This window comes from Spodoptera frugiperda, chromosome 7 (assembly GCF_023101765.2).
Source record: "Spodoptera frugiperda isolate SF20-4 chromosome 7, AGI-APGP_CSIRO_Sfru_2.0, whole genome shotgun sequence".
Classification (NCBI taxonomy): Eukaryota; Metazoa; Arthropoda; class Insecta; order Lepidoptera; family Noctuidae; genus Spodoptera; species Spodoptera frugiperda.
Genome location: NC_064218.1, coordinates 3,593,619 through 3,608,423, shown reverse-complemented (window position 1 = coordinate 3,608,423; position 14,805 = coordinate 3,593,619). Strand labels below are relative to the sequence as shown.

Below are 14,805 nucleotides of genomic sequence, written 5' to 3'. Positions count from 1 at the left end.
CTGTGTTTTCTTACTTACTATAGAAAAGAAATAGAAATTTATTTATTCATCGCCACGCCTGTAATTCCCGAAAGGGTAGGCAGAGGTGCACATTATGGTACTTAATGCCACTGTACAATGTACACCCACATTTCACAATTATGTTGTATGTCCCATGTAATAGGTGGTGAGCCTATTGACCCCTAGAAATTTATATAGCTATAAATTGTTATGTGTAGGTACTAGGTAGGTTTTTTATTTATATATCATTTTTACAATAAATACGGGGTTATGCAGGTTATTTAAAAGCAACTAAAAACCTCTAAGGTATGTGTGTATGTCACTGAACTCGTAAACGGCTGGACTGATTGAGATGTGGTTGCGTACGAATTTAAATGAGTTTCGAATGATTTTGCGTTGCAATGTAAATCTACTAATTTATAATGCTATATTGAATTTGTTTTGATTGTTTTTGCTATTAAAGATACATTCTGATTGTTTTGGAACGATCCAATCCGTTGGTTGAAAGGTCGCAAGAGGCAACTATTGAATAAAGCTGGTTACCGAGGCTTTGGCTCAAAGCAGTAGTAGGAACAGGGTGATTTTTAATCAGTAAGAGCCTGACGTTCCCTCTCGCTTCGCCCAAGGCGGGAGAAGTTGTTGGATGATTTTCCGCCTTCAAAAGAAAGATGCCAGGCTTGGGCCAGGCTTAATCCCGAATCGGGCAAGAGATGGAAATTTCCGGTATTTTGAAAATATTCACACGCTGCTCATAATGAATAGTCCCTCTGTGACTAGAAATAAGTAGAGCTTTTCTCAATCTTCATATATGTATATAATTCTTCTGTAAGTGTGTATGTCACAGAACTTCTCTTAACCTTTTGAACGCCAATGGCATGAATAGATGTCATGCGCAAGCGTGCCCTGTGCGCCACCGACATCTATAGATGCCAAGAAACAGATCACAGAGAAAAACAAAATAAACACATTAAATCATTACTTTCACGTGTTTTATTGATGTATCTTAAGAACTGAATACGCAGTTATTACATAATTGTACACAGTGAACAAAATTGCAATATAGTTATTCTAATATTTGATTGATAAAAACAACTTAAATATCGGCTAAAAAAGCATGTTCTCTCGCGCCAATGGCATGTATACATGCGTACTAGTGATGTAGTGTAATTCAAGTAATATTAAAACTTCAGCTAAATGACTCGCTTATTTTTTGTAATAACTATTAAAAAGTATATATATAACCTTAGTCTCTGAGAAAAAAGGTAAATATACTATATTTTAAACTGAAAAATTCTTGGGTATAATAGCATATCTTTATATATATAATTCTGTATAAGTGTGTATGTCACTGAACTTCTCTTAAACGACTGGATTGATTTTGATGATTTTTTTGTGTGTGTTCAAGGGGATCTGAGAATGGTTTACATTCACAATTTTGTCCGCTGGACAATGTTTTTTTAATTAATTTTTAATTTATTTGTAGTTGTTGATTTTGGAATGTTTTACATTGGATCCGACAAATGTTCAAATTAAAGACGTGTAGACAGGACAACGTCTGTCGGGTCCGCTAGTTTACTATATTTTCAATATTATCGACATTCCCTTTTCGCCAATCATGCGCATCCCTAGCATACTACCGATATGCAATCCCTTCTGCGCCATTGACATGTATAGATGTCGGACTCGTGACGTCGTAAGCGCATGCCGTATTTTTAAATGCGGGGAAGTTGCAAAAAATATTTTATCGAGTACCTACATTATAATTGCAAAAATGGCGAGTAAGTTAATTCTAATTTAATGTCAGATGTTTTAATAGTAAGTACGAGTACAGTCTAGGGTAAATATATAGATACAAGTAGGTATGATGTAAGTTTATATGTAATCATATAAAGACGACTCATTTTAATATGACGAGTTTAAATAATTAGGTATATACTTAGTGCACAACTTTGGTAGGTATATAGATTTATAATGTCATTCTCTTAATAATTATGCTATGTTACCTACTGCTTAATTATTTAAGTTTCATTTAAATTTCGGTACCTGGTTAAATAGTTTATTTCGTGTTTTTGTCACATATTTGTGTCGTTGGCGCTCAGGGACAGTTTTCGCATGTCACGTATTTGTGACCCTGACGAAAATGAAAATAAAATTGATTATCGATGAAGTTTTGGAATCCCTATTTTTTTCGTAGGTATTTGCGGTGAATTTGTGGCCTGGCTTTGAGGGCAAGTTCATGCGTTTTTGCTCTGGCGTTCAAAAGGTTAAACGACTGAACCGATTTTAATGATTTTTTTGTGTGTGTTCCAGCGGATCTGAGAATGGTTTAGATTCACTATTTTGTCCGCTTGACAATGTTTTTTTAATTAATTTTTAATTTATTATTAGTTTTGATTTTGGAATGTTTTACATTGGATCCGACAAATTTTCAAATTAAAGACGTGTAGACAGGACGACGTTTGTCGGGTCCGCTAGTATATTTATATAAGAAATCGTTGTTTTTTATTAATTTTGAATTTTTTTGCAAAATTATAATAGCCTCATTTCTGCCTACCCCTTCAAGGATTAAAAGGTATGACGTTATATTTCTACTTGCATGTATGTTTGTTATTATAATTATTTTGTTTTGATGAACCGTGTCATTCAACCTTACCTAATAGTAAAAAATATAATCGCTGCGTCCTGCGTCAATGCATCTTGTATTTTTTGCAAATATAGCAATTATATTACTCGAATTTTAATAGAGACTTGTAAGGTTAATGACCTGGTCACTTTTTTAAAATGTAGAATATATCTAACAGATTAACCTGTTCCTGATACAGCAATTTTCAACTATATTACTTTGTTATAAAGTTAAAAATACAATGAACAAAAATACAGAAAGAGTTCCAGCTGTTGATAGATGATCAACATTGAATCAATTGAATGTGACTTTTTTTTAGGGGGAATGGCTTCTCCCGCCTTGGGCGAGGCGAGAGGGAGTGTCAAACTTTTCCTGCTTTTCGAGCCGGAGCCCCGGTAAACCCGCTAGGTAGTCCGCAGCTCCGGAATTGAATGTGACTATCACGTTAATTCTGCCAGTGGCTTCATCCACATGGCCATGTGTTAACCCAGACTATAATCTTCCTTTGTTCCAAATTTCATCACGATCCCTTCAGCTGTTTTGACGTGAAGGAGTAACAACCCAACAAACAAACAGACAGACATACAAACTGTAGTATTTATAATGTTAGTAGGATGGTCGTTACTCGTTACTTGCGGAGTTTAGAGTGAGCTCAAACAGAATGGGAATCAGGATTCGAAACACTGTATGTCAATTAAGTACTTATACGCTCGAACGCATTGGGAAGCTCTGTTTACTATACGTAACGTCACGCCTTTTATCTCCGAAGGGGTAGGCAGAGGTGCACATTACGGCACGTAATGCTGCTATACAATGTACACCCACTTTTCACTATTTGTTTTATAAGTCCCATGTAATCGGGGGTGAGCCTATTGCCATATACTGGGCACAATTCCAGTCTCCGTGCTACTACTGAGATTATTTTCATAAAACCGAAAAACGCCCAGTATTACTTTGCCCGACTCGGGAATCGAACCCGAGAACCCTTGTCAGGCAGTCGCACTCGGGCTCACCCCCGATTACATGGGGCTTATAACACAAATAGTGAAAAGTGGGTGTACATTATATAGCATGCCGTAATGTGCACGTCTGCCTACCCCTTCGTGGATAAAAGGCGTGACGTTTTTGTTTCTGAAGGAAAGACATTACTTACATTTTTTTTATTGGTTCACAAAAAGAAAAAATCGTTAAAACAGTATAAATCAATGAATACCAACCATTGTTATTTTTTTTTGTTTATAGTAATGTATATGTAAGTTATTTTATAATTTTATTAATGATAGCATTATGTAGTGCGGTATTACATAGGAATTTATATTGTCATATTGTCATGTAAATAAATAAGTAAACAAATACTTGGCAGGCAGGCCTTAGCGCATATTTCGCAAATGCCTTGCTATTATTTTCCTCCATAGGGCATATACCTCGGCTCAGTGCGGTTAGCACGTTTGTTGAACTCTGTACTCTACTACAAACAGGTTTGGGTTTATTTTTGTTCGGTCGCATATTTTATGGGATATACCTGTAGCATCTTCGTTCGTATTTTAGTCTCGTACTGTTTGTGATCGGTGCAACAAGTTTCTTCGCATTGACACTTGACAGTGGTTTATTCTTTTTTTTTATTTTTAATTCGAAAATTTAAATTCTGTTCGTTGGGTGAGTTTTTTTTTAATATTTTATGGTCTGTTGTTCTTTTTTTTATTTGTAATCAGTTTTTGTTTTCTGTATTTTAATAGCAATTGTTGAGTGTTAAGTTTATATTAATTTATAGAAGATATTAATTATCTATTCGTGTTTTATTTTTAATTTGTTAAAGGACTTAATAACTAAAAAAGTCTACAGAAATCTTTCTGTTCAATTCAACATTTGTTTAAGTAAGCTAATGGATTTTTTTATTTACTCACTCTCAATACATAGTCTACTTACCTACCTAATTTATTTGCCATACCTAGGTGTTATAAATGTGAAAGTGTGTTTTAACAGAGTGGTGGCATGTGGTATAATTTTTGTGTTTGGAGATGGAGGCTGGAGAGTGGTATAGGCTTAGTGGCGGAGTTTACAGTTAGAACGCGCCCTAGGCAAGCATCGCATAGGCGCTACTAATTATTTTTTTGGCACCGCCGTCACTCTATGGGCAGTTGGGCACGTAACCTGGCCTTCTGTAACCTGGCGTCCTAGTCTTTTGTCTTGCCTTAGGATATTACAGCCTGGTTTAGGTTCTGTTTCTTAACCAAACCACGTAGGCTGAAACTGCGGAACAGATAAACAGGTAGTAAATAAGCACGTGTTTAACAAGTTTAACAACAAATACTTAAGAGTGGTCGTTTTTATAAAGATGTCAAATCATTAAATGACTCCTCTCGCCTCCTACACGTGCTTTGAGCCGGAGCCTCGGTAATACGTTAGATCGTCTGCAGCTCAGGATGCCCGATCTTGATGGGGCCCTACTGGGCCCCATCCGGTAGATTGATGGCTCTTTGAGGCCACCGCGGTATAGTTCCTTCGCCCCGTAAATAGTACACCTTAGCGCTGATCTGGAGCTGCAGACTATCTAGCAGGTTTACCGGGGCTCCGGCTCGAAAAGCAGAAGTAGGAACAGGGTGGTTTTTAGTCAGTAAGAGTCTGACACTCCCTCTCGCCTCATCCAAGGCAGGAAAAGTCATTGGATAACCTTCTCTCCTTAAAAAATCATTATTAGGTGCTTCTAAGTAATTAGACCTACTCTATTTACCTATTTCCATAACCTACTCCATATAAGTAGGTAGGTACTTAGGTACAAACGTAAGTCATTAGTTAATTAGATACAGGTGCGACTATTAGTTAAACAGTAATTATGAGTGTTTTTACTTAAAACTGTTGGTAGTTAACGACGAAGTCTTAGAGTTGAATTCTCATTGATTTAGTGACCGCGGTGTGATTCCAGGGTGTTTTCGGTTGGTCGGTTTATTGTAATAAGCCTCCTCAACCAAAAGTTATTAATTCTACCGATTGCAACTCAAAAGCTGATTTCAATAAATTAAGCTCTGTCACTACTCTAAACTGTGATGATAATATGTAAGCTATCGCGATACTTTATAACGCGGGAGGATAATGATTTGTTAAATGAAAGTTAAAGCTTTTTGAAGAAACACCAGAAAACACTGCATATTATACCTGCGACTCGTTCAGCAAAAACAACAGTTCAATCAACTATTAGAAACATATATCTCACTTAACCCCTGTTTAATTTTCTCCACAGTAAACATGAAGGTGGTATTACTCCTGTCTCTCCTGGCCGTGGCCTCCAGCTACCCTATCGTGAAGACCTGGACCCTCACGGAGCTGTCCACAGCCATTGAGACCAAACAAGTGGGCCCTGACCTGATGCCCTACGTGGAGACGGCTCTCAATGAGATCATGTATGGACTGTTCACGGGGAAAACTGATGTAAGTTATTTTGGTTGCTCAAAACTAGTAGGAGGTCTACTCTAATTCAACGAAAAACGAACGCAAATTGCGTACTAAATTCCATTAATTGCGAACCTTTGTGAACAAAAATTTATGAACGAATGAAATGACGATAAATAAATAGGTTTTGATTAAAAATGAAAAATACTTATAACGTTATTTTAAGTAATTTCATTAGTAAATCAATAAAGCCTACGGCCGAAAATTAAACGAAACTTCGGATTCGAGAACCAGAATAGCCCCCAGGTATGTAAAGTAGCTAATGATCTTATTCACACGAAAAAAAAACAACTTACTTACGCAACATGTAGTTCTTGTGTATTTTATATATTATATAAAAAAATGTGTGACTAATTATGTTTACGTAGATGTGACAAAAATTATAAAAAGCCAGTAGTTAGGTACTTATGTCAAGTCATTAATTATGACCATTTGAAGGCCATTATTGACAAGAACCAACAGAGCAGACAAGATATATTTGTCCACCAATATGTTAATAACCAGTCAGTACACGCCGTGACTTATACCAATGGAGGCCCGTAGCAAATTCATCGAAGCGGAGACCTGCCAAATATAAAAAGAGAGACGTCCAGATGAAAATTGTTCAAAGCCAGAAAGGGCCTTCTGGCTGGGAGCCCGTAGCATTTTGCCGACTGGCCACCCTGTAGTTACGGCACTGAGTATACTGCAGAATAGAATACATTTCGTCTCCACCCCTACTCTTTCCGGGGGATGCCCAAAAGCCGACCAAGGCATACTTGATAGAGATTGGGTAGAAGCGCTCTCTGATAAGCCACTTGTTAAGCGAGCAACTCGAAAGTACGAAATTTCACAATATCAATGTCGCTCGATCGGATTTGGATTTAAGAGTAAGCCCCTAGGCGCATATTACTACGGCGTCCTCGCGTACCGCCTGACGCAGGTACTTTTTTTTTGAGGGGGAAAAATTATCTATTGACTTTTCCCGCCTTGGGCGAGGCGGGATTAGACTCTTACTCTTACTTTAAGGCGCGCGCGGAATGTGACGCGCCGCACAGAATACTTCCCTAGGTATCTATTTTCATACAAGATATTCAACATTACTTTGTCTAAGTAATTGGAGGTCACAAGTGCAACTACATCACGTGTTGCACCTGCGATCACGCGACAATTAAAATGGTAATTAGGAACAAGAAGAAAACAAATTCCATATTTTCATATCCATATTTGTTTAACTGGTATTCATTTTAATATTATTTATCCACCGTTTAATGGTAAATAGGTAGTAGCATATTATATTATGGATCGAATAAATTAATTACCTTATTCATTATTACAAATTAAACAAAATAACAGATGTTATAAGTCTACAAAGGAAAGCTAAAGGTCAAAATATGTAGTTAAAGATTAGGTTCTTATATTTTAGCGAACTCATTGCCTACTTTCAGAAATGCTGTTGATTGTTAATAATTCCATATTTACTAACAGATGCTATCGTCACTTGAACCCCTCAGATAGCTTAGTGCGAGTTGTTTACGATTAACGCAATCGAAACGTGTACCAGTTCGGCGCTCTGACGGGTTAGTTCATTCGTGCCGGCCAATCAGAGCGCCGATCACGCTCTCGTTTCATTTTCGTTTAACGTAAACCAAATTCGTACTAAGGGTACAGTTAAGCATATACATTTAGCAAATAAATATTTCTCTTTCACAGCTTATCCACGCAGCCATTCCATCACCGTCAGGAGCAGACACCTGGACGGTGCAGGAGTTGAAGAAGGCCCTCAAGGATCCCAGCATGAGGCCAGAGTACATTCCAGCTCTGATGCAAGCACAGGCCTTCGTGGAGCGCAAGAATGCGACTGGACAATTAGAGGTAGTTAAAGACAAAAACTTATCTGAGATTAATTAATGAGATCTGGTAAAACATGAAATGGGATTGTTACTTAGAAATAAATCCAAAATAATTTATTTCGTTAAAAATTTGTCGAGTTAAGGCCTGTCTAAATAACTCATAATCGCCTAAGAACATTTTGCTCAACCCAGGAATCTAATCCTTGCGACCATTCAACTAAAAAGGTTGACGCCAGCGACCATTTAGAAAATTAGTGTGTAGAAGACTTGACACCCAGTTTTGGCTAGTTTTGTTATGAATCAAACTTCGAAGTATATTTGACAAATTCCAGCATTTTTTTTTTGAAAATTTAAATAGGTACTTTCCTTTAAAATAATTTAAAACCCAATTGCCCCCTTTCCAAACTTAAATTAAATTAAATTTAATTTCTAACCCCAAAAAGCCAGCAACTCCCTTGTAACGCACCTGTTGTTTCGGGAGTCCATGGGCGGCGGCGATTGCTTAACATCCAAGGTGATCCGTCAGCTCGTTTATCGGTTTATTCCATAAAAAACCTCAAAAGTATTTTGCTTGACTCGAGACACCTAGCCAGACAAGTGCAGTCGCCCGATTATAGAATGCCTTTACATATTTTGTAGGAGGCTGTGCAAGTCCTGATCCCAGCTTTGGACATAGCCACATGGAGTGAGTCCGACCTGTTGGAAGCCCTGAACACTCCCAACGTGAAGGAAGAACTCCGACCATTCCTGGAGAAGGCATTCAACGAACTGAAGGTGGCACAAGAAGAGGGAGGGAATCCACGGGTATGATATAAATCTATATATAAAAAAATCAATTGCTGTTCGTTAGTCTCGCTTAAACTCGAAAACGGTTGAACCGATTTGGCAAAGGTCTTGAATTATTTGTAGAAGTCCAGGGAAGGTTTAAAAGGTGAGAAAAACAAGTTTGAGGCGGTACGAAGTTTGCCGGGTCAGCTAGTTTTAAATAAAAATAAATATTTTCCAAATAACGTATGTACATATGTAGGCAGTAGGTACAGACGACATTTTGTCTCTGTTAGATTTCCGACTTTATTGTATTATAATGAAGTTGAAAATCGAATAAAGGTATTTGTCAAAAAGGCGCAGGCGCGGCGACGTAGTGCAGCCTACTGATGACACTGCGTTTGATCACGCTGCTCACGATGAAGAGTCCCTCTGTAATTCGAAACTATTAGGGTCCAATATTTTCTGAGCCCATCCATTGGAAACACGTAAACAGTACAATTTTCCACTAAGTATTTATCACCGAGCATACACTTTCAAGTAGAAGTACTCCATCTTGACAGATATGAACCTCTTGATTTCAGAACATCGTGTACACAGTGACGCCCGTCGGCCTGATACCCTCTAAGGCTGACTACGATTACTTGCTGAAGCCATCGAAGCGCCTCATCAAGAAGACTAAGAAGATAATCCCTTCTTAGTCTTATACATGGGATAAGGTAAGCAAGCAATGTGATGTCATAAATCGGTTGCACCATGACTTATAATTATGTGGATATGCACTATGCAGTATAGTAATAACTCTCGTTAATTCGAAACTTATTTTTTTATGGAACACGCCGGTAAACGAGCAGACGTATCACCTGATGGTAAGCAATCGCCGCTGCCCATGGACACTTGAAACATCAGAGGTGTTACGTTGCCGGTCTTTTGGGAGTTAGGAATTTAAGGGTTGTTGGGGACTCGAGGATTGGGAAGATTGGGAAGGGGGAATTGCCCAAAAAGCTCACACAACGAAACACAACACAGGTGTTGTTTCACGTCGGTTTTCTGAGAGGCCGTGGTATCACTCCGATTGAGCCGGCTCATGCGTGCCGAAGCATGTCTCTCCCACACTTGAGACTTAAACTAGAGGAACTCTTATATTTTCACCAAAGACGTGCTGTGGATGCTTCCACCAATCATATTCATTGATACACATAGCTTAGCACTGGTGGAAACAGATAATATTTAAAAAAAGTCAGGTCATAGAGTGTGCCAGTCTTTTAAAGCTCCTTAACCTTCCTGTCGCGGGTTCAATTCCTGCACGGAGCAACTCTTTGTGTGATCCACAAAGTCTTGTTGTCATGTGTATGTGAACTTGTAGATTTGTAAACGCACCCACGATATAGGAGTTAGTCCTAGTGTGGGGCAACGTTTTATAAATTATAAAAAAGTTGTATGATTACGTACTTTATGCTAAATATTTTTTTCTCTTTTCAGATAAAATTCTGTCAACGATATACAGAATGGGGGAAAGAAACAAGTTTAAACAATGAAGATATGGGATTTCAATTGTGATTTTATTGTTATTTTAATAAATGATACGTAATATTTACAAGTTTTATTTAATCCAAACAAGTATTCTATGTACGAGTATTGTATGCAACCATCGCACTTGGTGGTATGTGGAAATTCTCTTTACGGGTTAGCTTTTACAAGCGGTTTTGCCTGCGTGAATTAGCATATTACTTCTTTGTACCTTTTTTTTTGATGACGTGGGGAAACCTTCAAAAGGCGCCTAGCTTTTTGGGGATAAAAGACTAGGGATTATGGGATTTTTACCTCACTAAAACCACCTATAAGGGTGGTTACCCTCAACACCTATAAGGGGCACCGAGGTCTCTTAATAGACCTGCTCCGGAGTTCCCCTAGGGAGACGTGCGTCTCCCATGAGCCTCACTGTGCAAGTTGCACGGCAGCACGTGACCACTGTGCCACCGTCTTCCCTGAGGTCATTGGGAGGGCGCCTAGAGTCGCCACTCTATGCACCCGTGGCCCCAAATGTCCTTCTCCGTACCTACTCCCAACTTATGTATACTGTAAGTGCGCCTACTTACTAATGAATATAGATAAAGTGTAAAGAAGTAACAGACATACACACAAATTGGAAAGTTGCGTTAATAAACCAAATCTATATTAAAATTTTAACATTAGTTACGGCAATTGTACTCATAATGAATTTTCGAGCTCCTTACCAATTGTATTGTTGAAAGTAAATACTATTTTAATGGATTATCGCTGTTTCGAATTTCTCTATATTTGTTTAGACTTAGTGCTTTAGACTGGTATGTAGTTCGTTTTGTAATATGTAAGTATTTGAATTAAATTAAAATTGAGAAGATATTTAAGTTTAGTGTTAAATCGACAGAAGTTTGGTGCAGCAATACATTTCATTGTGATTTTTTTCTTTGGTTTATAGTTTAGGTAGGTACTGTTACTTATATATCAAGTCATCATCAGTATCATCATCATCAGCCAGAAGAAAAGAAGATCATTGCTGGAGAAAGTGCTTCTTGTGTCAATAATCTGGCTACATAAAGTCTCCATTTCCATTCAACCTTGGTGTAAATGGTACAGATTTTTAACTAATGTAGCTGCGATCCGGTTGCCAAGCATAGAATTACGGCATAACTTCACATAAGAGAGAGGTCTTTTGTTTGCAGTAGACTCAGGTTTTGCGGATGGGTAAAGTTCTTTCAGAAACAGTGAAAGCGACAGAGAACGTCCTTTGATTTTCCGCTAATGTAACTGCTAAGCATGGTAGATAAGCGTCTTTTAAAGGAGTGAGGCTTTTGTTCAGTAGTGAACGTATATTTCAGTCAATAACGCTGACACTTTTATTTGTTAAGACAGCTGTAAAAATAGAGGTCTTAAAAATTACAGTGCGTTTTGCTATGCCTGGAAACGTACAAATGTGTTAAGCATGAATTGATGATCTTTTTTATGTTCTTCTTGTTACTGCAATCTGTCTCCTTTGTGGGACATTTAGCAGTATGAGAATTGATGACGAATTTTCCTTCCACAGTAACAATGAAGCCACTAGTAATCTTATCACTTATACTGACAGTAGTTACAAGTTATACAGTAAAAACTTGGACGTTATCAGAACTTAAGAAAGCGCTTGAGAACCCCTACTATGATGCTGAGGAGAGAGTGTATCTGGAGTCAGCGCTCAATAGGATCATGTATGGATTGATATCAGACGAAGATTATGTAAGTAACTAGCGACTCCGATACGGTTTCACCCAGTCTGTTCCTATTGACGGTTCCTATTGACAATAGCGTGATGTTTTATAGCCTACAACCTTTTTTTTTAAAGGAAGAATATCATCCATTGGCTTCCCGCCTTGGGCGAGAGGGAGTGTCAGACTCTTACTGATTAAAAACCACCCCGTTCTTACTCCTGGTTTTCGAGCCGGAACTCCGGTAAACTCACTAGGTAATCCGCAGCTCCGGATCAGGCATCATCCATACAGGGCCCCATTTGTGGTGGTCTGAAGGCACTTAGAGGCACTGCCATCTGAATAGGTCCGCTCATAATGTTGTGTTCTCTCACATTATCCTTTATTTGATTGTCTGAACTTTAAAAGAGACTGAGAAGAAATGCAGAAACAAACTTAGGTAAGTTTGTTTCTGCATTTCTTTTTATAGTAGTCGGATAGGAAATGTCGGCCTCATATATTTATTTCAAAGATTGACGCGTAAAAGTGTTATCTTATAACCAACTTGTAAAAATAATAATCATTTATCATTTATGCACGCGGAACGCGACGCGCTTCTACAGGGTGTATAAAATAAAACTTCTGTCTTTCCTTGGATAGGCATATTCATTACTTGCCTACTTTTATTCTGACTACATCAATTTTCTTGTGACCCAATTGCAATCCTAAAACTTACGAAATGTGGAAATTATGACACAACCTTAGAAGAAATTCTTAGTTTGTAGTGGACATCTTACGGCTGATCATAACCCTAACTGCTTCCAGATACATGGAGCATTGCCATCTCCAACAGGCGAAGATACGTGGACTTTGAAGCAGCTAAGAAAGGCTTTGATAAATACTATCGATTCTGATGATGAACAGGCATCACTTAAAGAAGCACTGAAATTTCTACAGCGTAAAGAACAATCTGGGACAGGCGATGTAAGACCATAGTATAGTGACATATTTAAAACATTATTTTATTTTTGGTTATTCCCGGATTTGTTTAGATTTTCGTACTTGATGCACGCTACAGACCTTACAATTAAACTGTACAGTCGAACTGTATAGTTAAATTAAGTCCTTACAGCCTACAAATGTTACGATTTTACTGTGTAGTTTTATCAATTCTTGATTCGGTTCAGTTAAAATTGTACAATTCAACTGTTTGCTCTACACACCTTACGATTTAACTGTACAGTTAAATGAGTTAAATGAACGCTGATCGCGCTCTTGTTTCGATTACTTTTTAAACGTAAAGCAAACTCGTACTAAGGGTCAGATTGGTTGGTATACATAGGTACCAGAGCAACGTGTCGATCGCGGTAACGTAAAACACTCGCACTAGGCGCCATGAATCTGAAATTAAGATATTGTTTCCACTTATTAATTTATTTAATTGAATAGAACGGTACAAAAATCAAATTACGCTACTCAATCCATCAATAACACTGCTATACAAAAAAAAAAAAAAAATTCTGCGGCAGGGATTTTGTTAATGGTTTTTGTTAATACTCATATTAGACGTTCACGCTGCATGCTTATTTATTTTTGATTCACTCTGGTTATTGAGATAAACGGAACTAAGAAATAATTGAAAATTTCAAACATTATGGTTCATTGATTTGTTTTCACTTACGTTTGTTATCTTTTCACGGATTTATTTGCAACAACTTAACTTTATAGCTATCAGACCCTGAAGTTATCAGTTACAAATCGGTTGTTTTGTGTAAAAGTGAATTTTTCCTTTCAAAAACATGAGTTTTCCACGTAAACCTTGTTTAAACGATCCTAACAGTTTTTGCTTTATTTGTGGCAAGTTTAGTTTACAAAAGCAAAGAAAAGAGATCACAGAGTTTGTAAAAACAAAAATTTTTTTTGTTTGTTGGACCTTGAAAAGAGATTGTCCTGACAAAGTAAATAAGAGAAAATCCCAAAGAAAAAGTTTTTCATGATCTTCATTTATTTATTCTAGTTAAAGGTACCCCAAACTATTATTTTTTGTGTATTTTTATAAAGATTTTAAATACATCTTTTGGCCCATTTATTGAAGCATTTTACGGAAAATTTTAGAAGCGTTTATCTCAAAAACTGGAGTCAATTTGACCATTCTGGTATTTTTCCCGTTATCAGCACACTCGTCTTATACAAAATCGACTTCAAGTATGCCTTCCGCAAAATGACTGTATAGCAGTGTAATATCAATTGAGTTAAACCTACTAGTATTTCCTTTTTTTTTGTTTTTACAGGATTCAGTGCAGGTGTTAATCGCTGCCATGGATATATCGACCTGGACTGGAGCAGAATTGATTGGGTTCTTGACTTATGGTGACGTCAATCCAGCTGCCGTTCCTTACCTGGAGAACGCTTTGAACGATCTGGATCAAAATTACTATAACGAGGTAAGATATAAGTACTAAATGTAGACTTTAATGGTACACCATATCATATAAATGTAGAAGAAAGTGGCTAAACGCTGATTTATTAAGTGAAATTAAAAAACAAGTTCAAGTGTGGGAGAGTCATGCTTCGGCACGTGATACCACGACCTCACAGAAAACTGACGTGACTGTTTTGTTGTGTGAGTGAGGTTACCGGAGACCCAATTACTCCCCTTCCCAATCTTCTCAATCCCTGATTCCCCAACAACTCTTAAATTCCTAACCTCCAAAAGGCCGGCAAGGCAGTTGAAACGCCCCTAAAAAACCAGTCATACAAGGCGCTAAATATTAATATTGGTTTCAGGACACCATCACCATAGTAACTCCAGTTTGCTTCTTCGAGCTTGATCAAGATGACTGCTGGTTACGACAACCGAAATATTATTATAACATAGATTGATTGGAACTAATATTGGATGAAGAAAGACCAAAACGAAATAAAAATCTATGTA

The 14,805-nt window shown here is 37.5% G+C and overlaps 2 protein-coding genes across 4 annotated transcripts; both read left to right on the top strand.

Annotated features, from left to right (window-relative positions):
* The first annotated feature begins 4,127 nt into the window (after positions 1-4,127).
* LOC118266178 (uncharacterized) lies at positions 4,128-10,260 on the top strand. Its single transcript, XM_050695065.1, has 6 exons — positions 4,128-4,279; positions 5,862-6,049; positions 7,763-7,924; positions 8,542-8,706; positions 9,252-9,386; positions 10,150-10,260. Exons 2-5 carry the CDS (start codon positions 5,867-5,869, stop codon positions 9,366-9,368), a joined length of 627 nt encoding a protein of 208 aa, XP_050551022.1. The 5' UTR covers positions 4,128-4,279; positions 5,862-5,866; the 3' UTR covers positions 9,369-9,386; positions 10,150-10,260.
* A 625-nt stretch (positions 10,261-10,885) lies between these two features.
* Positions 10,886-14,805, top strand: LOC118266213 (uncharacterized). 3 transcript variants are annotated; one of them, XM_050695068.1, is made up of 5 exons: positions 10,886-10,994; positions 11,735-11,922; positions 12,696-12,854; positions 14,162-14,314; positions 14,658-14,805. In XM_050695068.1, exons 2-5 carry the CDS (start codon positions 11,740-11,742, stop codon positions 14,751-14,753), a joined length of 591 nt encoding a protein of 196 aa, XP_050551025.1. In that variant the 5' UTR covers positions 10,886-10,994; positions 11,735-11,739; the 3' UTR covers positions 14,754-14,805. The 3 variants fall into 3 exon arrangements, with proteins under 3 accessions (XP_050551025.1, XP_050551024.1, XP_050551023.1); XM_050695067.1 differs by having other exon boundaries at positions 10,901-11,017; XM_050695066.1 differs by lacking the exon at positions 10,886-10,994 and adding an exon at positions 11,006-11,133.